The sequence below is a fragment of the Rhinolophus hipposideros genome (assembly GCF_964194185.1).
Source record: "Rhinolophus hipposideros genome assembly, chromosome: 18".
Taxonomy (NCBI): Eukaryota; Metazoa; Chordata; class Mammalia; order Chiroptera; family Rhinolophidae; genus Rhinolophus; species Rhinolophus hipposideros.
In genome coordinates, this window is record NC_138064.1 from 42,600,447 (window position 1) to 42,623,444 (window position 22,998).

The 22,998-nt window shown below is 34.2% G+C and overlaps 1 protein-coding gene across 1 annotated transcript in view; it reads left to right on the forward strand.

Moving 5' to 3' along the window:
• Positions 1-19,954: 19,954 nt before the first annotated feature.
• LOC308510431 (cadherin-related family member 4-like) overlaps positions 19,955-22,998 on the forward strand; it is a gene marked incomplete at both ends in the record, with an annotated part of 118,807 nt that continues 115,763 nt past the window's right edge. The window contains one exon of the mRNA XM_081079717.1: positions 19,955-20,027. Within this exon, the coding sequence (XP_080935843.1) occupies positions 19,955-20,027 (73 nt within the window). The remainder of the gene's footprint in view (positions 20,028-22,998) is intronic.

Sequence of the window (22,998 nt, forward strand, 5' to 3'; positions counted from 1 at the left end):
TGATATCCTACTGCTTATTTATGTTTTATCAAATATTTCCTATGACAAAGATATGAGAGGAGAAATCATTTTTGGCCAATTTTCTGGAACCCTACGTGGCTGACTTTGGCCAAGTTGCCAATTAGTAGTTCAAAGAGAAGGAATAGCTAAAGAGCAAAATCAAATTCCTTTGACCCTATGTGGTCAAGTTCAAAGAAATTAAAGTCTAGAACTCATTCTCACTGATTTTTCATTCTGCTCAGACTCAGCTATAGATGTTCTCCATGCCTTTATGGATGTGAGCACCTCTAAGCGATTGGAGCCTGAGTTCTCTTCATAGGAATCACTGTGGTCCCTCCAGTATCTCAGAGGCTTAAGGAGTCTCTCAGCTGAGACCCCACTTTTAAAAGGAACTCAAGAATTATCAGAATAAATTAGATAATCAACACATTGGCCCCTCATCTACCAAATTTAAAAATAAAAATAAAAAAATCAAACTCTTACTCCTATTTCAGGCAAATGTAGGACTCCAGAATTATTTCAAAATATGAAGTGGAAAAGCAGTGGTATCTCACATAATGAGAGTAAATAAAGAAAATCTGTTTTTGACTTAACTGATGCCTTTTTTTTTTCTGTACTAGTTGTCCAGAGTTACAGGTTGAGATCTTAAACTTAATTGGGAATCTCCCCTTTCAAGTGGTCCATTTAACATTATGCATTTTTCTGCTGGGAGGAAAAGCTACTGATTCACACTCTCTCCCCTCTCAGTGAATATTTTGGCCAGTCTGGACAAAGTGTGTATGTCCAGCTCATTTCAACTCTCCTACCTGATATGCTCCTCCTGTGCTGAGTTGGGCATGGCCTTTAGGGGTGGCATGTCTTCCACAGGCTTTCAACTGATACCTGACGCCTAAGGAAGGTGTTATCCTTCATCTCCACATTTGTTTCAGTTGTATGTTTGTTCTCAGGAGATTTCTGAACTGAGTCTGCAGCTGATATTTCTGAAAAGTGGACACCATAGTTCAAGTCAGAACCAGTAGCACTACTTGTGCTCCCCAGACATTGCCATTCTTCAGTGTTTGAAAGGCTTGTGTAGCTTTCAGGCCTTGAGCAGCAGTCTCTCTGCTACACCACCTTCTAAGCAGCAGTGGGTTAGCTTCTAGTATTCAATTTCTCTACATTCTTGTTCTTTTTTAGGAAGGTTTAGCTGAGCAGGTATAAGTTCCAGTTATTTCCAGTTGTTTCCTTTCCATCTTTAGTACACTTGGAATAAAACTGGGTCAGAGTGTTTTCTTTCCCTTTCCCTCTTCTTTATGCCTCAATAACTACATTGCCCTCCACTTTCATCATCTTCTATTTGCTATCTTGTGTTGTACTCCATAGGATAAATAGTAAAATTAGCTCAAGAACTCTCCAAACTATCCACTGTTCAGATAAATCTTGTCCTTCTTGAAATTCTTGATTTAGAAGAATCACATCCAGCAGATGTCCTCCCATAAGGACATTACCTAGGCCTGGAATCACAATCTGTCTTTGTCTTTCCACCTCCAACCTCAGTGCTTCAATGTGTCTTTTTTTGGACTTTTTCTTAGAGGACTAATTTCACACATGTCTTAGGCATAGGTAGTACCTGTAGCTCCGCCTATAGTATCATTTTGAAAATCAACTACAAATCCCTTGAGTATTTTATTCCAATACCCTTGGGCTTCCTCCGCAGGTCAGTGAATTGTTTTCTGTAATCATGTGGCCTAGATGTCTCAGTCTTTAAGGAAATAATTTTCTAATTGTTCTTGCTATGAAAATGTAATACCTAGGTACATTTCAGTCATTTTCTGGATCTGAGCTTGCTTTGGAAGAAAGATCCAATCTGTTTTTTGAGACTTGGCTCCATCAGGGACTCAGTATGATCTATTAACAGCTGACACATTTTCCTTCTTTATTTATTTCTTTAAGATTAATAAGATCTGAAAGCATTACATTTCTCCCTCAATATACCATTTTTCTAGTTTGTATCTCCAGCTAAACTTTGAATTCAATCTTTTACCAAATGATAGGTCTCTGTTCTTACAATTGAACTACCATCTTCCTTCCTCTCCCTTCCTTCCTTCCATCCTTCTCTCTCTCTCTCTCTCTCTCTCTCTCTCTCTCTCTCTCTCTCTCTCTCTGTGTCATTTATCAATTGTTTATTTCTTACTGAAGTATCTTTTACAAACCACCAAATTTTCTCTTCGAGGAAACCTAATCCCTCGGCACAGTGTTACATCCCCAAGCCCGGTTTAGTTATCTTCTTATACGCTGATTTGGATATTTTCACTCAGTTCTATTTTATCACAAAAAAGGTAGTATATTCCCTTTAAAATACAGACCTATATTCCCTTCATTTGTTCATTGATTAAAAACTATAATGTTTGTCTCATTGAAGCTGAGACCTCAAGGCCTCTGGTTTCTAGACTGTTACTTTAGAATTTTAGAATTTATATAATTCTAAATTATATAATTATTTTTAAGAATTATGTAATTCTTGTTTAGAATTTATATAATTAACGCATCCAGGACAAACCTGAAACCATAAGGTGAAAGGTGAACCTTAAACTGTTGTGGACAAGTCACATGGCTCTAAGGGTTTAGCCCCGGTACTTCTCTTCAGTTTAAACACAGAAGGAAATTTGGAGCAACTAGTCTAACACTGCCTACCAAATCAGACACTAAAAATTGACACTAGAACTTCACTTACAGTGCCCAATACTCACATGGGAATTGGGTACAGTTTAAACTCCTGGCCTGCACAACCGGAGATGTAGTATTGTTTTTGTTTTCTGACTCAGTGCTGACTAGTGTGGGGTGAAAGTGATTCCAGGGCACGGCATTTTTCCCCCCTATCATAATGGTCCTCAATCCGTGGCCCAGGAGACAAATGTGAATAAATATTCTGTTAATTATTAAGTGTATCTATTACCACAATACATTCCAGGTGATTAATTTTCCTCAGTTATGTAGTATTCAATGTTGAGATATTATAAATATGGATATGCTGTATATGGTATCACTTTTTAAGTGTACCATTTAGTTGTTTATAAATATATATTTGATACATAACAATATAAACAACATATTTGATTTTTATATTAACTATGTATCATCAACCTTTCTAATTTATTAATTCTAAAAGTAAAATTGTAATAATGGAAAGTAGTATAAAAGCATAGTGTATACGTCTTTTAGATTTTTTTTTGTCTATACAATCATGTTGACTATAAATAATGATAGTTTTATTGCTATGCTTCCTTATTTTACTGGGTAAAATATCCAGAACAATGATCAATAAAAATGGTCATAATGAATACTCTTGTCTCATTTTAAACTTGAAGTATGGGAGATAACTTCTACTCTTTCATAAATATATATGTATGTTTGTTTTTGAAAACAAATATGTAAATATGTATTTTTTTCAGTAGATTTCTGTATCTCAGAATAAGGTTATACTTACTCTTTAATTGCTTAATTCCCAAGTATATATGTGTATGTATATATGTATATATGCATGTATACATAATATTAGTATATTAGCATATACATATATTAGTATATACATATTTATATATGCAACTGAATATATGTATATAGGATAGATATATACGTATATATACATATATATAGAATATACATATATATAGGCTATATATGTATATATACGTATATATCTATCCTATATACATATATTCAGTTAGCAGATATTTGTTTTGAATTTTTATGACGTGTGTGAGAAAAGTTGACTTACAATTCCCCTTTCTTGAGATGGCCTTGTCAGGTTTTGCTATCATACTTTCGCTCATCCTGTAAAACATGGAGATGTTTCTTTCTTTTCCACATTCTTTGAAAAAAATTATTTATTTGTTATATATTCTTGTTCCTATTGTTTTCTTGTTTAATTGGTTTACAAATATAATCTATTATTTACATACTTAGAAATGTATTCAGACTAGCTTCCAGCATTGTAGTAAACGTTCCATCTGTTTTAGAAAATAGTGAGTTTGCTACAATTATTGGTATTGGTATTCTATACATGTCATGTAGGGCTAGTTTCTTAATGTTGTTATTCAAATCTACACTGATACATTTTTTCTACATGTTCTGTCAGCTATCTAAAATATCTATTACAATTTCCCACAACAATTGATGATTTTTCTATTTGTGTAAAGTCTTGTTTTCTTTTTGCTCACCTTTCTTCCGTTTGAACAATTTCTACTCATCAGTCTTCCAGTTTAATTGTCTTTCTGCAGTGTCTATTTGGATGTTAGTTCCATGTATTGCATTTTTATTTAAAGTTATTGTAGTTTTCAATTTTAGAATTCCCATTTGATTCTTCTTAGTAGTCTCAAGTTCCCTGGAAAATTTCTCTCTCTGTCTCTCTCTCTCTCTCTCTCTCTCTCTCTCTCTCTCTCTCTCTCTCTTCTAAATCTATTTTCTTGAATGCACTAGTTTTTCTAAAATTCATGTATGAAAACTAGACTCCATGGAACATCTTTCCAATGAATTTATTTTTCTTTGTTTTGATTGTCTAATCCTCCTCAGCTATAATAGTTGACTTAATAATTACTTTATATACAAATTATTTATTATCTGAGTTCTTCTACTTTATTTCAGGGAAGATTTTGCTTGTCTGGCATTTTATTAGAATAGATGCAGATTAACATCAACAATGACTTGAGGCTATATTTCAGCACTTAACGAAGAGTGCTTTTCTTCCCTGTATGGTGAGGTCATTCAGAAGTCTCAGCTGGAGGCCTGGGTTGTGTTCCAGGTATCTTCTTTCTTATTATGCCCTGAGGTCCACTTTTTATTTTTTTCTTTGTCTCTCTAGCACTATTACTGCTAACGTTTTGCTTAAGGTTTTTAGCCTCTCCTACTTTAGGCTTGGCTTCCTGGCCATTTACCATATAAAACACAGGGACTGGGAAACACCTCTAGAAAAAGCAGTGCAGAATTTCATGCTCTTTTTCGTATAGTTTTATTCTTTCTCTGACTTAAACCCTTCAGCTGTAACTTGAAGTTATAATTTATAGCACTAATTTGTAATCCTCAACTCCATTTTTTGCCTACTCACACTCTTCAGGCTTCCAAAAGTGCCAAGCTACTGATCAGGCTGTGCAAGTTATATACATGCAAATTCCTTGGGTTGAAAAGCAGTGAAGAATCTGGGTCTTACCTTAATGTGTTTTCCTGTCTCAACAACTTAGCCTCTGAAGTCCTGCCTGCCTTAGCTACTCTTTTAAATACTTATAACAGCTATATTTGTAACATTACATAGCTTTTATAGTTATAATTCCCAGTATCAGAATTTGTCTCTTACAAGCTACTCTATCATTGCTGGAAGGATAAGACAAAAGTTACGTTCATTCATGTCTTGTTCTCTGGGTCCTACCAAGATATATAGTTAAAATGTGCTGGAGCTAGATGACATTTTGTCAGCTTATATGCAAGACAAAGAAGGCAGGACGTTTATGAATGATTTCAACAATATTCTTGAGGGACCACTATAGTGTTCAGAGGTTTAATACTCTTCTAAATGTTGGAGAGAAAGAAGTGAACAAAACAGGCAACTATCTCTGCCAACTGGAACTTGTTGTCTAGTGAAATGGGACAGTAACACTAGAGATAGAAAAGTGATAGATTTTTAGTAATTTTTAAGAGGAATTTTGTAAAGTGATTATAAATTTATGGTACAAGGCTAAATATATGGTACCTATAAGAACAACTGAGAAAAACCCATGAGCATCCAGTTATGTGTTTTCATGGGTATCTGCTACCGCAGTTTCATAACTTCTAAAATCAGCATTTGAATACTAAGTTTCGCTTGCCAGCTCAGATACGGAATTTGCTCTTTGGATTTTGGTTCTCAGATTCACTCCTATACTATTTTCTGCTATTGAATTGGATCCAGACTTCAACTCACCTTCAACACTACTTTCACTGTCTGGACTAATTTCTGGTGAACTGACTGTATTCCAAGCATTGAAACTTGGCTCCACTAGCAAAAGAACTAACCTCTATGAAATATGATACAGAAGACAGATAGCGCAGAATGTCTTAACTTGAGATCCCTGATTCCTTGAGTGGCCATTGCATATGCTTCATGTGGTTGTTAGCTCCATGACATGACATACATAAACACACCTATGTTAATATGCGTATGTTAGTATATTTGCTTTGTGGGCTAAAAGGTCTATATTTCCATAATCTAGTAATCAAAATTGTTTATGATAGTAACCTAGGAGTCTTTCATATATCTCCCTCACCTAACTCTAACTAATAGCCAACCATTTTGAATTCTAAGGCCTGAGTAGCTCTCAGGTCTATCCACTTCCCAACATCTTTGGTGCCATCATCGAAGCCTAAGCCACCATTATTGCACCAATAGAAAACTTTAATAAATACAGGAAGATCCTTGATTCGACTCCCCAATGAACCATCAGAGTATTTTAAATACAAAATGTTCATGTTGCCTCCTTCTCGCCTTAAAAGTTTTAGTATCTTTCATGCCAGTGTTAAAATACATTTAGAATAATGTAAACTTGAAATAATGTTAAACCCTTAGCATCACCCAGCAGTTCATCTAGTGAGACTGTAAAACTCTTGGCTAATCAAACAGCCTCTGGAGTCACTTCAAATCCTAGCTCTTCTGCTTACTATGTAATTCTGGGAAAGTTATTTAATTCTCTGTTCCAGGTTTCTATACAGTAGGAATGAAAATGTATCTATAATATGAAATTACTGTGAAAATTAAGTGAGTGTAAATAATAGTGCATTTAGAACAGTACTAAGTACTTAATGAATATCTTAATAGGTATTAACTTTTGCATGACACAACTCTTACCTTCATCTTCATATTTATCTCAAATACCATCCCAACCCTTTGCCTACCAATCAAGATATCACTTCAGCCTTACTGGTATTTTTATAGCTCTGAATGCCTTGAGATAAGTTTCCCTTATTGCTATTCATACCTACTTTTCATAAAGTCTTTGCACATACTGTTTCTGCTTTCACTTCGGGAATTTAGCTTTACTGTCTGATTTCTTACAAGTATAGGTCTTATGAATGATTCACATCATGCCTCATTAGAAAGATGTGATTATGATGATTTTCAATAAATATTACTGACTTGATTGCTCTCTAAGTTGAAGGTTACATACAGGGACTATTGAACAGATTTTCTTTTTCTCTCTGTACCAACACATATAAATAGTATATAGCACATATTAGTTATTCAATATTTATTGTTGAATTATTCTGTTGAAAGAATAAAAGAGATCTTGACTCCACTAAAATGATAAAATTCCACTCATATAGGAGGAAGTGGAATTATATGACAGAGTTGATAATAATGTATTTGGGAAAATTGAGTTCGAGAATCTGATGGAACAACTGTGGATTGCTCAGAAGAGATGAGACATTTTTAAGGTAAAGACAACACACCAAGTTCCAGAAATAGAAAATTGAATATCTGGGATTAATACCAAGGCAAATTTAGCTTAAATAAATACCAAACACAACTTTGTCAAGTATGAACTGTACCTAATATGGGTATTATATTTAAAATGGTTAACAGAATAATTTTTCCCTCCTGGGACATCTTTTGAGAATCCATCGTGTAATCAGTCTTTCTTGTCTGTTTCTCTTTCTACCTGCCAGCACCCCCACAAAGATATTTTTAACCATATTAAGCCAATGCCTTTCCCCCCAAAGAAGCTCAAAACCATAAGAAACCACAAATAGGCATGTATGTCTTTGATGCTGAAGGTTTGCCAAAGAAAAGTTTTCATGCCAAATCAAACTTGAAACTCTAATGCTTTCACACTTAAAACATTGCAGTTTCATGGTAATGCAACGTCCAAGAAAACCACAACATTAAAAAAATTTTCAACACTTCATGATGTTAAAGGATAAATAAATGAAACATAACATTTTGATTAAACTGGGAATCAAATAAAATAAATGTACAGTTTTTCATCTTAATTACTTTTTTTAATTTAGAAAAAATTTTAATGTTTTAATCTTAAGTAAAACTAAGTTGTAAAATATTATAATGTAGAGTACATAATGCATTTTAAAATGATAAATAGTAAAGTTAAGTATGTATAAGAAATATTATAAAGGCTCTTTGAAGGGGACATGATTTCGAAGTTAAAAATAAACATTGTTTTTTATGAAATTGAAGTATATGGCATAATTAAATTTTTTGCAGTCTGTTTTTACTTAATGGTAAACAAAGTCTTACCTAATTTTTAAAGATATTTGTAGAGTTTTTATGTCGGCCTTCTTCTCCAATAAATAGAGTTATAATTATATAGATGCCTTTTTTGATTGCTATATTTCTTTTAACAGTGAGTTTATTATAAAAGTATGTGATCAGAGTGTATCTAATTTTATTAAGTGCTTATTATGTGCCAGGTAATGTTCTAAGCACCTCACATATATTAACTCATTCCTTCTTTAGAACAATACTCTATGATTTAAATACTATTATCAAACCTATTATACAGATAACAAAACAAAAGCACAGAAGCACTAAATAAATTTCCAAAGTTTACAGTTTTCAAGTGGCCAATTTGAGATTCGAACCTTGACAAACCTGAAACTCGGTGCTTGATCATAAGTAAGCTCCCTGGAATTTCTAACTATCCATTTCCCTCTCAATCTAAACCAATCTGACTTTCACTGCAGTGAAACTCTTTGCTAGAGTCACCAAGTCCTTTTTAATTGCCAAATCTCTTGGATGTCTTTCTGCGTTTAACTTGTTTCACTTCTTTGTCATAATTAACATTATTATCCACTTCTTCTCTATTGAAACTCGCTCTGGTTTAGCTTCCATGAAAACACTCTCAATTTCCTTTTCGCCATTCTGACATGTTTTAATTCATTGTTTAATTGTTTCTTTTGTTTGTTTGTTTTCCTCTTTAGATTCTACGTATAAGTGAAATCACATTGTATCTGCCTTTGTCTTACACTCCATTCAGCACAATACCCTCCAGGTCCATCCATGCCACCGCAGATGGCAAGAACACATTCCCTTCTATGGCTGAGCAATATTCCATTGTGTATATGTACCACCTCCTCTTTATCCATTTATCCATTGATGGACAAGCAGGCTTCCTCCATTTCTTGGCTATTGTAAACAATGCTTCAATGAACATATGGATACACATGTCCCCTCAAAGTAGCGTTTGAGTTTCTTCAGATAAATACCCTGAAGTGGAATCACTAGGTTCTCCTTTGTCTCTTGTTTTAAAGTCTATTTTGTGTGGTATAAGTGTTGCTACCTCAGCTTATTTTGTTTATTTCCATTTTCATGAAATATCTTTTCCCATTCCTTTACTTTCAGTCTGTGTGTGCCTTTCGATCTAAAGTTAGTCTCTTGTGGGCAGCATAAGTAAGGGTTTTGATTTCTTATCCATTCTGCTTCCCTATCTTTTGATTGAAGCATTCAATTCACTTACATTTAAAGTAATTTTATTGCCATTTTATTATTCATAGTTTTGATCTTTTTCTTTTCATCTTGAAGAAAAGAAATGTCCCTTGGACATTCCCAGTTACTGTAAATAAGTGTCCTCTTTGTGATCTCTTTGCTGTTACATTTTTCACATTTTTAGTGATTTTGCTGTTTAAAATGAATCCCAAGCATAGTGCTCAAGTGCTGTCTAGTGTCCCTAAATGCAAGCAGGTTATAACGTGCTTTATCCAGAAAATGTATCTGTTAGTAAGAAAAGCTGCATTCAGGAATAAGTCATAGTGCTGTTGGTGGTGAATTCAGTTTTAATAAATCAACAATATATGATAATAGGGTATTTTTAAACATGAATACACATAACGCAAGGTTACATAACTTTAAATTGAATTCATTAGTATTGTTATTTTGTAACTTAGAATAGAAAACATAAGTTAGACATTGTGTTAAAGTTATGAATTAAGATTTCAGCGTGAAAGAAAAAAGATGAAAGCATTTAAACTAAGATAAATCTCTATGCTTTTAAAGGTGATTTGGAAATATCAGAAATATTTAGTAGTTTATTTTTATGTTTCTAAAACTAATATGCATTCCCAAGCTCCATTCATTGAAAAAGAGTAGAAACTTAAGAACCCAGTCTATAAGCAAAGACAATTAAGTAGTAATTAGCACCTCTCACATCCAGATTCAGGATTCAGTGTGGTATCTGAGTCTGCAGCAGTCAGAAAAGCCGGGAGCACCACCCTTACCAAAACAGGAAATTTACACTTGGCATTTGAGGGTGTCTATGTATTTCACTGTCAGATACGGCCGGCTTTGCTTTTACACAGTCTTACAAGTGATAGTCTAGACTCTAGAGCTACTTCAAGGTCTGCTTTGCAGATTCCTTAGTCTGCAACTCCCACATGTGGATAACTACTTTCACAGATGGGTCATTTTGTTTCCAGAGAAGTTTGTTCTGCTGTTGGTTCAGCTCTTCAGATTTAGTTCCCTTTCTAAACTCTGACGATTAGCCTAAGGCCTAATCATAGATTCGGAGTTTACTGACTCCTATAGTCAAGCTTCTTAAGGGTCCTGTAACTCTTAGTTTAGGTTTTAGCTGCAATATTACAGTTCTCTATTTCAATTCCATTTATTTTGCATCTTCCAGCACTTTTCTCTTAATTTCTGGATTGCTTAAGGTCCTAATTATATATAATCAGCTATATAAAATTATCCTTTGGATGAATGGAGTATGCTGCATTTATAGGCTGAATGTAACATTGAAATCAAAAGTCCTAACTAAAAATGTATAATAGAGAGGTTAATATCTACTATCTATATAGCCTCTCTGCTTCTTTCTTTTTTTGTTAGCTGCCTTGTCATAATTTTCATTGCTCTCTTTAATCCCTTTACTCAATCAAACCTAATCTCTTCAGCCTCTACAATCTCCCTTCCTGTTTTTCTTTAAGAAAATAAGATGCACAATTACAAACAATTCAGCTTTATTCCCTTCCCTCAGGCCAATTTATCTACATTGCCCTACTGTAATATTTTCTCGTCTGGCCTCAAAATTTGAGGGGCTTTCCTCATGGAGGCTAATTCCTGCTTCAAAGCTCTTAGTTCCACCTCCTTTCTTCTCAGGGAACACGAGCAATTGTTCTTCTGCTCTCTTCTCTGTCAGCTCCATTGTTTAAGTTTCTCCTTTTCTAAATAACTTTTTTCTACTCTTCGATTCTCTCTCTCTCTCTCTCTCTCTCTCTCTCTCTCTCTCTCTCTCTCTCTCTCTCTCTCTCTCTCTCATGCTTTCTCCCTTTTTAGAGAACTTCTTTTGACAGAAATCCAGCAGTCATCCTTCCCATTCACCATTCAATCTATTGTGACAAAGAAATTTTAACCAATCTCTTCCATGACATCAGATTTAATGGTTGAACTCTAGCTTCCTTAGCTTTCTGACAATCTTTGCCCTGATTTTTTCTTATATATTTTTAAAATCATATTTTCATTTTCTCCATTAGGGAGTGATCTTAGTGTGATTTCTTCTTAGCGTTTTTGTTTGTTTATTTGTGTGTTTTTTTTTAAGTTTTCTTCTTCTTTGGTCCATTTTCCTTAAACTCAAGATTTTAACTAACAACCCTATGCTGATTTTTATGCCAGATATTTACTTCTTGACATGATCTCTATTGTGACTTTTAGAAAAAAAAGTCACATGTTACACAGTGAATAATCATTTGGATGTCTGATATGTAACCCAAACTCAAATCATCATTCACTGCTCTCTCCTTCTTCTCCATCGTATATCCAATATAACTCCTCATTTCACATTTCACTTAACGACACCTCCATATACATATCACCCAAGGTAGGGACTTGGTGAGCTATTCTGGCTACACCTCACTCTTACCAGCCACATTAATGAAGTATCTAGTCTTACACTTTTCATCACTTGCATATAATAAAAAAGCTGCCCCTTTTTATTCCATTTGTCTTTATTGGATCCTCCTTACCTATTGCCTGAGTAACTGTAACAGAGTCCCATGTAATTTGTGCATTGGATTGTACCCCTCGAAACTTTGCAACACACTCAAATCAATGAATTGAAAACACAGATCTGATTATATCAACATTTAAAAAAAATGATCACTTAACAAGGTCATCATGCTCTGCTGTTCAAGGTACAGCCTCAGTGATGCCCTTCCTCAGACTACGTCACTCATTATTTGCACAGATACTCTCGGTCACACACACACACACACACACACACACACACACAGAAACGTGCACATGTACTATGTCTTTTCTTACTTCTGTACCTTTGTTCATACTGTTTCCTCCCCCTGGAAGGAAAAGGACTTCCTTTCATTTCTAGTTTGGTTAGAACATATAACACACGTAAACTCTGCTCTTATATTATTTCCTTCACAGAGGAGTTATCTGATTTTTTTTTAAAGATTTAATTAAATACATTTCCTCAATACAAGTCTTTCTTCACCTAAATTACCATAGTAAATTTAAATTAATTTTGCATCCTCATTTCCCCATGACACTGTAATTCCCTTCAGGTAGGATTGATATCTTATTCAGTTTTCTTTCCTTAAACACTTAGTTCAATGGTGAGATGGGTAATGAGTCCTTAATAAGAGTTTTGAGTTGAACAAACATATGTATTATATATTGCCTTGGGAAAAATACATAATTGAAGTGTTTTCAGACTTAGATTTTTTAAAATGGTTTGATAATTGGAATAATCTTTATGCTTATTATTTTTCTCTTTTATAATGATTTGAATTTGGGTTACATGTCAGATGTTTTAATAATACTATATAATTTGCCTTGTGGGTGGTGACACTAATATTCAAAATTAAGGGAAATTGGTACCTACTAATATTATTTATCTATATATATATTTAAATGCACAACTTTCCCAAGGTTAAGAAATATGATCACATTCACACATTTGAAACAGACAACTAATTTAACATAATAAAAACTATTAATAATCATTTTGATAGAAATCAATTGGTTTGAGGGTTTGCCTATCGCTTAGACATTATCTCAGATGACCTAGTTAATTTTCATATTATTTGAAGTTCTGTGAGATGGACTACAGTATCTGGCATCTGGCATTTTCTTTCTCTTTCTTTTCATGTATATATATATATATGTTATATATATATACACACATATATATATATACACACATATATATACACACATATATATTCATGTATATATATTATATGTTTTAATCAAGGAGTTAAGTGTATATATGTGTGTGTATATATATATATATATATATATATATATATATATATATATATATATAGTATATGTTTTAATCAAGGAGTTAAGTATTTCACAAATGGCTGCTTTAACTAAGGTATTTTTAAAATCTGGACTCTGTGACATTCCAGTGGGCTAAACACTATAGTTCTCCAATTGAAACATTATCTCTTGAAATCTACAAAGACATACATCCTTCTGTTGATATGTGGTGTTCTATTTGCAGGTCTCTACATGATCTGCACTATATATTCTCAGGATGGCCCATGGCCTGATAGACACCAGAGAGCTTTAGACCATTCCCTTGCTAGACTGACATGTATATTAGGAGAAAAGACACTTTTTATTCTATAACACTACAGTATATCACATTTCCATTTATCTTGTACGTCACTATATGTTATTGATGCTTCCTGATATGTTCAAATAAGTTATACTCTCATGCCAAAAAATGACTGTACTGTCTTTGTTTTTATTGGTTTACCATTTTCCCTAGGGAACTGACTAAGAGGCATACTTTTGAGATTGCTGTTAAATGAAAGTTAATACTGGATCCTGAGAGAAAATGTAAGTTGAAAGTATAAAATCAAAAAGAAAAGCTTTCCTACTTTTTAATCTCTAATTCTTTAATCTGACTGTTCAAACTCCTACAAATTAAAGATGAAATATGTTTTATGACCCTTGTAAGTATGTCTAAATCGGGAGACTCAAGTGAAGAATCACTTATATCTAGAAGTAATTAGTTCATACAAAGGATAAATTTGCTGAAATGTGATTATATGAAAGTAGACAGGATTTTGGCAAGGAAATACCTTCTAGAATACTAGTTTTCATATGTTTTTGTCTATAAGTCATTTTGGGGACACCAAAGATCCCCGATATTGGCTGACATTGAATATTTTTTTCTCTAAGCATAGTTGACTGGGTTCTACTTCTCCAAGCCTATAATTCTAGTGACTACAGAATAATAACTGTGCCATAATTAGAGATTTATCATCTTTAAATCACTTCTGGTGACTCAGAGGCATTTATAATGAATTGGAAGACCACCAACTTTAGCAACAGACGGAATTGTATTTTTCCCCTCTGGTTAGATCACTGATACTTATAAAATGTTAAATCCAACAGAAAAGAAATCACCTATTTCACAGAGATACTGACATCATTAATGTAAATATGGATAGTTCCTGTACATGGTAGGAGGTAACAAATATTTGTTCTGCATTCCCTGTAACAATTCATTTTTCCTTTTTCATCAAGACTCCAGCTTATTCTCCTTGACATCTTCTAACTAGGACCTGGAAAACTTTAAAGATATTTTTGTGTGTTCCAGTACTAATAATCTTTGATTGTGTCATGCAGGGGACCCTGCTCGTTGTACCATTTGTCATGCAAGGTGGCCTGCGGGGTCTTTGCTCCCACTCCCCACATAAGAAAGCAGGATATGGCTAGGACAAAAAGGAACAGCCATTGAGCTATAGATAGGGGAGTCATACCACTATAGTCTCACTAGAGGGACTATAGTCTCACTGGAGGCTAGATCCACATGATCTGCAACCTGCCGTCTGCTTCTCTGCCTGCCAACCAACCGACCGACCAACCAATGCAGTTGCGGCAGTTATATCAGTGGCTAATTGGCTAACTGGTTACAGCTGACGGTCAACTAGCCACAGCTGATGACCGTCTACTACCCGAGTCATCATCCCTCCACCTGAGGCCGAGAGCCTGGAAACTGCTCTCTGGGACTCTGTCCCCACAGCTGTATTGAAACAATGTCTCCACTACTGGTGTCATGCAGGGACTCTAGTCCTGCTCCCTACACAAGAACGCAGCATATGGCGAGGCCAAAAAGGAACAATAATGGAGCCATAGACAGGGGGGTCATAGATGGGGGGTCTACCACTATATTCTTGCTGGAGGTTGGGTTGGAGACACAAGAAGCAGGAGCCACACAATCTGCAATCCACTGTTCACTTCTCTGCCAACCAACCAACCAACCAACCAACCGACCAACACAGCCACAACAGTTATATCAGTGGCTAATGGCTGACCGGTAACAGCTGATGGCCAACTTTTCATCGCTTGCGTATAAAATCACAGCTGATGTCCATCTACTACCCAAGCCAGCACTTTTCCCTATGAGGCCAAGAGCCTGGAAACTGCTCTCTGGGACTCGGTCCCCACAGCTGATAATCATGAATGAGATCAGATTGTCCAACAAGTCTGAAATTGAATGGGAGAAAAACAATTTTTTGATTGCTTTATTTTATTAATTCAGAAAACAGAAAGACTAAACAACCAAATAATTACCCCATGAAAAATCATGAGAGCTTCCATAATATTTTTTAATCTCCACCTCTGATTAAATATGGAAAAGAGGAAGTTAAATTGATGTTTCTAACCGTAGGAGTAAAGTCTCTATTCATTTCCTTAGAATGGTAATAAAAAAAAAAACGTTTTAAAATTGTAATCTAAAAGTGGAGATCTAAAAGTGTAATCTAAAAATGGAGAAAGAGCTAGAAAATCCTCCTGTGGGGACAGAACCCCAAAGAGCAGTTTCCAGGCTCTCAGCCACTCATAGAAAGCTGCTGGCTCAGGTAATAGATGGCCTTCGACTGTTACTGGTTAGCCATTGGCCACTGATATAACTGCCGTGGCTAAGCTAGCAAAGGGCGGTGTAATGGTGTGGTGGCATAGCGTGCTGGTGTGGCATCCTGGCGTCGCATGGCGTGGTGGAGTGTGGATTGCCGATAGCAGAGAGGCAGATTGCAGCTAGCATGTGAGGTTGGTTGGCAGAGACAAGTGGAAGGCGGGTTGCGGATGGTGTGGCTCAGGTCTCGTATGTCTCCAACCCAGCCGCTAGTGAGACTATAATGGTATGACTCCCCTACCTGTGGCTCCGTGGGTGTTCCTTTTTGGCCTCACCATGTCCTGCATTCTTATGCGGGGAGCGGGATTAGAGACTCCAGAAGATATCCCACCTGTCACCCTGCATAACACTTTCTCTATGACATAAAATCATTACTTCAATTAAATAATGTATATATTTTTATAAAAAAATATTGAAATATGAAGTACACAAACAAAAGTGTACATGTCATAAGTATACAGAGCAGCATATTACCACAAAATAAACACATATATATCCATCAATGCACTAAAAATTAAAATGAAAGATTTGAAAATATTTATTAATTTAATAGAGCAATCATAAAACCATTATGTTAACATAAATAATGTGTTTTAATCAAAATAACTATTTTTTTCCAAACAAAAAATGTATGAAGAGTGGCATTATATACATTTTTCAAATATGTTTCATATCTGTATTCATAGAAGAAAGTTGGATTTTTATATCAGTTTCTGCATTTAATCTGTTGTTATATGTTGTTTGGTTGATTATTTTGAAGAAAGTGTAGTATCATTCAAATATGTAGTTGTAGAGGGAAGGTTGTTTTAATATCTTTTTCAGATAATTGTGGATATTTTTTTGACACTACAGAAAAGCTCTACAAGTGGTAATTTCCTAAAGGTAAGTTAGTATGTGGAATTGAAAACACTTGTGAGAGGATAAGAGTGAAGATGGCAAATAACATCCTAGTGTTATATTGAAAACAGTTTTTGTCTTTGTGGACCACATTTTGGGAACCACTATGTTGGTATAGTATTTCGTTTTATGAATCCACCTATTTTTTACCTACTCTATTGTTAATAGATATTTAGGTTTATTAAAAAGATTATCCTTCCCCCAACTGTTCTTCAGTCTACTTTTTTTTATGTGCATCTATTTTGGGATTCTATAATACTATTTTGTTTTTGTTGTTTAATATTATAACAATATACAACATTTTACATAGTACGGATTTATAATAATATGTCATATTCTATAGATAAGTCCTCCAATTTTTCCTTTAATATCACTTCTCTATTTTTATCTTTTTTTCATTTTAATATTCACTTTAGAACCCAAAATATCACTGTAATAATTTGTTTTCTCTGTGGATTCTTATAAAACATTGGTTACAGTCATTCCTAGGTATCTTATGTTTTTTAATGCAATGGTTGCTAGGACTTTTAAATTTTTTCAGCTTCTAATTGTGCTGGTTTATGAGAACATGATCAATTTTTCTATAGTGTGAACTTCCTAAACTTTTTTGTTTTAATAATTTAGTATAGGTTCCATTTGTTTTTCTCATGCAAAATCATGTCATCTGGAATAATGACAACCATATTCTTTTGTATTATTCTTTTTACCTGCTTTACTGCACTGGCTAAAAAATAAGCTCAAGTGAAATGTTAAATAGAACCAATGATATCAAGTATTACTGTCTTATTCCCAAACTCAAAGAGAAAGCTCTTATTATTACTTACTTATTAATTAATTAATATGATTCATCATTAAGTTTGTTTGCTATAGGTTTTTGTAGAAATTTCCTTTGTATTCTTAGTTTACAAACACTTATACATCATGAATGTGAATGTCATCAAATTCCTTTCCTGAACCTAAAATATAAGTTTTCTTTTTGTATCTTAATAGTCAATTACATTGATGGACTTTTTAAAGAACTTTGCGTTCTTAGAATATTCTTAGAATCCAAAACCTGGTTGTGATTTTACACACACACACACACACACACACACACACACACACACACACACACGAGCGTGCACGTGCACGCACGCACACACACACATATACAATGAATTTGGATTGATAATGTTTCATTTAGAATTTTAAAATCTATATTCATGAAAGTGATTGAATTAAAACTTGCCTTTTATTTATTGTCCTTGTCAATTTTAGTATTAAAACAATGTACTTTTTAAAAAAAAAATTGGGGGGAATATTGGGGAACAGTGTGTTTTTTCCAGGACCCATCAGTTCCAAGTTAAGTCGTTGTCCCTCAGTCTAGTTGTGGAGGGCGCAGCTTAGCTACAAGTCCAGTCGCCATTTTCAATTTAGTTGCAGGGGATGCAGCACACTATCCCACGTGGGAATTGAACCAGCAACCTTGTTAAGAGCTCATGCTTTAACCAACTAAGCCATCTGGCTGCCCCAAGAGCCTTGATTTTTAACATTATGTACCCAACTTTATATCCTTTTGACCTTTCCTAGTCACACTTCATACCTCTACAACTTTTACCCCAGGATACAACAAATTTCTTATTTTTGTCACCATAATTAATTTCACCTGTTCTTGGGATTCATGTAGGTGGAATTATGCAGTATGTATTCTTTTGTACTGACTTTTTTTCACCATGTAATGTCACTGAAATGAATCCATGTTGTTGCCTATGGGAGTAGTTTCGTTTATTTTTTTATCACTTAATCTTATTCCACTATATGAATATATCACTATTTATCCATTTTCTGCTAATGGACATTTGGGTCCTATCCAGTTTATAACTTATGAATAAGACCTTTGTATACTGGTCTTTGTGTGGACATATATTTTTGTTGGTTAAATTTCCAGGAATGGACTGTTGGGTCATGGGTAAATGTATGTTAAACTTTATAGGAAACTGCAAATCAGTTTTTCAAAGGTATTGTATCATATTTTATTCCCATACAATGTATGCAAACTCTAGATGTTCCACATATTCCAACATTTGATTATATCAGTCTTTTAAAAAAAATTTCCCTTTGAATGTAGTAAAGTGGAATCTCATTATGGTTTTAATTTGCATTTCCCTGATGCCTAGTATTGTAGGCACATTTTCATAAAGTTTTGGCCAATCAAAAGTCTTTTGCATGGGGCTGGAGGGATGGGGGAGAAGGTGAAGGAATTAAAAAGTACAAATTAGTAGTCACAATATAGTCACAAGGATATGAAATATAGTATGGGGAATATAATCAATAACATTGTAAAGATTATGTGGGGTACCAGACGGGAACTGGACTTATCAGGGGGATCACTTCATAGACTGCGTAGATGCCTGACCACTGCGCTGTACATCAGAGGCTGAAGTTGAATAATATTGAATGTAAACTATAATGAAACATATATACATATATATTCAATAATATGTATATATGTATATACATATGTGTGAGTGTGTGTGTGTATATATATATATATATATATATATATATATATATATACATATATATAGTCATGCAGAAGTGGAGTACAGCATATGGAATATAGTCAATAGAATTGTAATAGATATATATGATGTCAGAGGGGTAGTAGATTGGGGATGGTTATTACTTTGTGAGGGGTGTAAATATGTAACTATTACATTGTTCTGTACACCTGAAACTAATAAAAAAAATCTGTTGCAAGTTGTCTGTTCAAGTCTTTTATCCATTTCTAGATGTGTTACTTGGCCTCAGGGTTAAAATGAAGCCAATGTTTGGAGGAAAAATCCTTTATTGAGGTCCCAGAAAGACTTACAGTACTTTCTCATAAATGTTTCAGAAAGACAAAAGACCGAAGCATCTTAAGGGAAGGTCTTGCATATCCTGTTAAATAACATAATTTCTAAGAATCTTTAGGGCTTTGCCATACAAGTCTCAAAATCGTGAAACTTAAAGTAGTGGAAGGCTTAAGTAGAAGATATTTGTAGTTATCGCTTTTGTTTAATGAAATGAATTGCAAATTACGCATTTAAAAAGACAACGTTTTTAAAGAATTCTAGTAGTTTGCACTGAAAGGGATAGGTACAGTATAAAATAAAAAGTGGCCTTTATGTCCCTAAACTACTATGGGTAGTGAACTCAAATGTGAACATGAGCAGGGTGGAGCCACGGCTACGGAGAATCATTTTCAGGGAACAGGTATGGGTCTTAATCAAATAATTGGCTTGTGGCTATACCTGGTTTAGAGAATTGCTATGTGCTAATAACTGTTGTGTACCTTTTTTTTCTCTACTTTTTTTTGAGATATAATTAACATATAACCTTATTAGTTTCAAGTATACAACATAATGATTCAATATATACACATCACAAAATAATCACCACAATAAGGCTAGTTGATATCCATCATCACACGTAGTTGTAATTTTTTTCCTGTGATGTGAACTTTTAAGATCTACTTTTGATAACAGTGTCTGTTGAGGTAATTTTATTGTGATTGTTAATTGTATGTGTCATCCTGAGTGGGACTGGGTTAAGAGATGTTCAGATAGCTAGTAAAACATTATTTGGGAGTGAGTCTGTGAGGGTGTCTCTGGAATTGACCAGCCTTTGAATTAGTGGACTGAATAGAGGAGAGTGTCCTCACCAATGTCCTTGGGTACCAGCTAATCTGTTGAAGGTCTGAATAGAACAAAAAGGTGGGAAAAGGGCAAATTTTCTCTCGCTTGAACTGAGACATCCATCTTCTCTTGCCTTTGAACATCGCTGCTCTTGGTTCTTTTGGCTTTTGGACTCAAACCAGGACTTTACACTACCGGTCCCCTATTCTCTGACTTTCACTTGGATTAAATTACACTATTGGCTTTCCTCGTTCTCTAGTTTGCAGATCACAGATTATGAGACTTCTCTGTCTCCATAACTGTTCTCCTTTTAATACTGTTTCTCTGGAGCGCCCTGACCATTACACCAATGCTGTCTCACCATTGTGTGTTGGATGTGGTGGTAGTGACAGGAGGCAGGAGCAGATCAAGAGGAACTATAACTAAATAATTACACCTGAAGAATTTCATCTGTGTCTGGACCCGATTTAAATGATGGCATCCTTAACCATGAACTTGATCCTATGTGGTCACTGGATAAGATTTTTGGAGGGTCTTGGAAGGGAATGAGCACATTTGCTTCTAGGAAGTATATAAATAATTTATGATCAGGAGGAATACTGGCATACTTTTAAAAGACGGCAGCAGATTCTTTGACATCTGTCCCATAAAGAACTCAAGTCCATGTCCCCTCCTCTTAAATCTGAGTGGACTATGACTGCTGTGACCAACAGAGTATGGCAGAAGTAATGCTATGTGACTTTTGAGACTGTTATAAAAGATCAGGCAACTTGTTTTCTAGATAACTTGCTTTTAGAGTCCCGAGTAATTTAGAATATTTGTGCACAGGGATAATACTCCCTGTATTAATTTTTAACTAACCTCAAAGCCCAACATCAAGATTTTATGGTTTTCATTATAAAACAAAATACACATATTTTATTGTCTAGCTTTCTATTTTCCTTAAAATTCTGGTAATTATTCTATTCTCTGTCAATTGATGTGTATTTATGGTTGGCTAATTATTACAAATGTGAAAACAAAACAAAAATAGAGGGTCACGTACATTAACTTGAGAATGTATATTTTTACATGATTATTATCTTTGAAGTTTCTGGAAGTAGGTGATAGGCCAAAGTCTTGGTAGAGGAGAAGGAAGCAGACATGAGGGCAGAAAGAACCTACGCCATATCTGGGTTTCAAGGGTATTAGCTCCCATTGTTTCTATTTAGAGGTAGAGAATACAAGAGAATGTAATATGATGAATATGCCAAAATCACTACTGAATGACTGATTGCCTTACTAATTTATCCTTACTTTCCCCAAAGTTTAATTTGCCAAAATATAAGTATAAATTAATAACTAACAAGATTAGTCATAAAGTAAGAGTCTATTGTTTATCAAGTTTCTACTCAATTATCCTTTTGAGTTTTTTTGGACCTCATTTATTTAAGTGACTCCTTTACCCATTTTGGTTCATGTCTCCCGATAGATTGAATTTTAAGTAATTTTTTGTGGTGAAAGTAATAGGGACTTTAATTTTCCAACATATTTCAATGAATTATGTTAAAAGTTTATTAAATGAATTTCAAAGACGAGTGTTTTGATTTTATAGGACCTAGTTTTGTATTGACTAACATTGTTGCTATCAAAGGTTTAAACTTCCTTAATCTTACTCAATTTTACTGACTGAAGATCTTCTAATTTGATTGCTCAGTATTAGTCAGCATACCAGATGTAGAGCCCAGTAATTCCCCATAGGTCCATGATGTCATTTATAAAAGGAAACTATTGTTTACAAATTCATCATAGTCTTCTTGTACCATATAAACAGATTTCTAAATTTAGTATAAAGCAAAATGTCACAAATGTACTCTTATTTGCAATCCCTAAATTTATTTTCATAGAGCATACAACATTGATTTTCAACATCTTCGTACTTTGCAAGATTATTGTAATTCAGATAATCATTAAAGTACCACTTGCCTACACTCTGATTACATTTGTAGTTATAAAGTATCAACTGGATCCACATGGAACATTCTCCAGGATAAATAATATGAAAGGTCACAAAACAAGTCTTAGCAAATTTAAGAAGACTGAAATCATACCAAGTAACATATCTAACAATAATGGAATGAAAGTAGAAATCAGTAACAGAAGGAAAGCTTAAAAATTCACAAATATGTGGAAATTAAACAACATACTCCTGTAAAACCAATGGGTCAAAAAAGGGATCAAAAGGGGAATAAAAAAAAAATATCCTAAAACAAATGAAAATGGAAACACAACCTACTCAAACCTATGGGATGCTGAAAAAGCAGTCCTAAATGGGAGGTTTATAGAAATAAATGTATATATTAAAGGAAAAACAAAACAAAACAAGAGCAAACCCTCAAATAAACAACCTATCTTTGTACCTAAAAGAACTACAAAAAGAAAAAAAAATAAACCCCAAGTGAGCAGGAGGAAGAAAACAACAAATATCAGAGCAGAAATCAATAAAAAAAAGACCAGAAAACACAATAGAAAAGATTAATAAAACTAACAGCTGTATTTTTTGAAAGGTA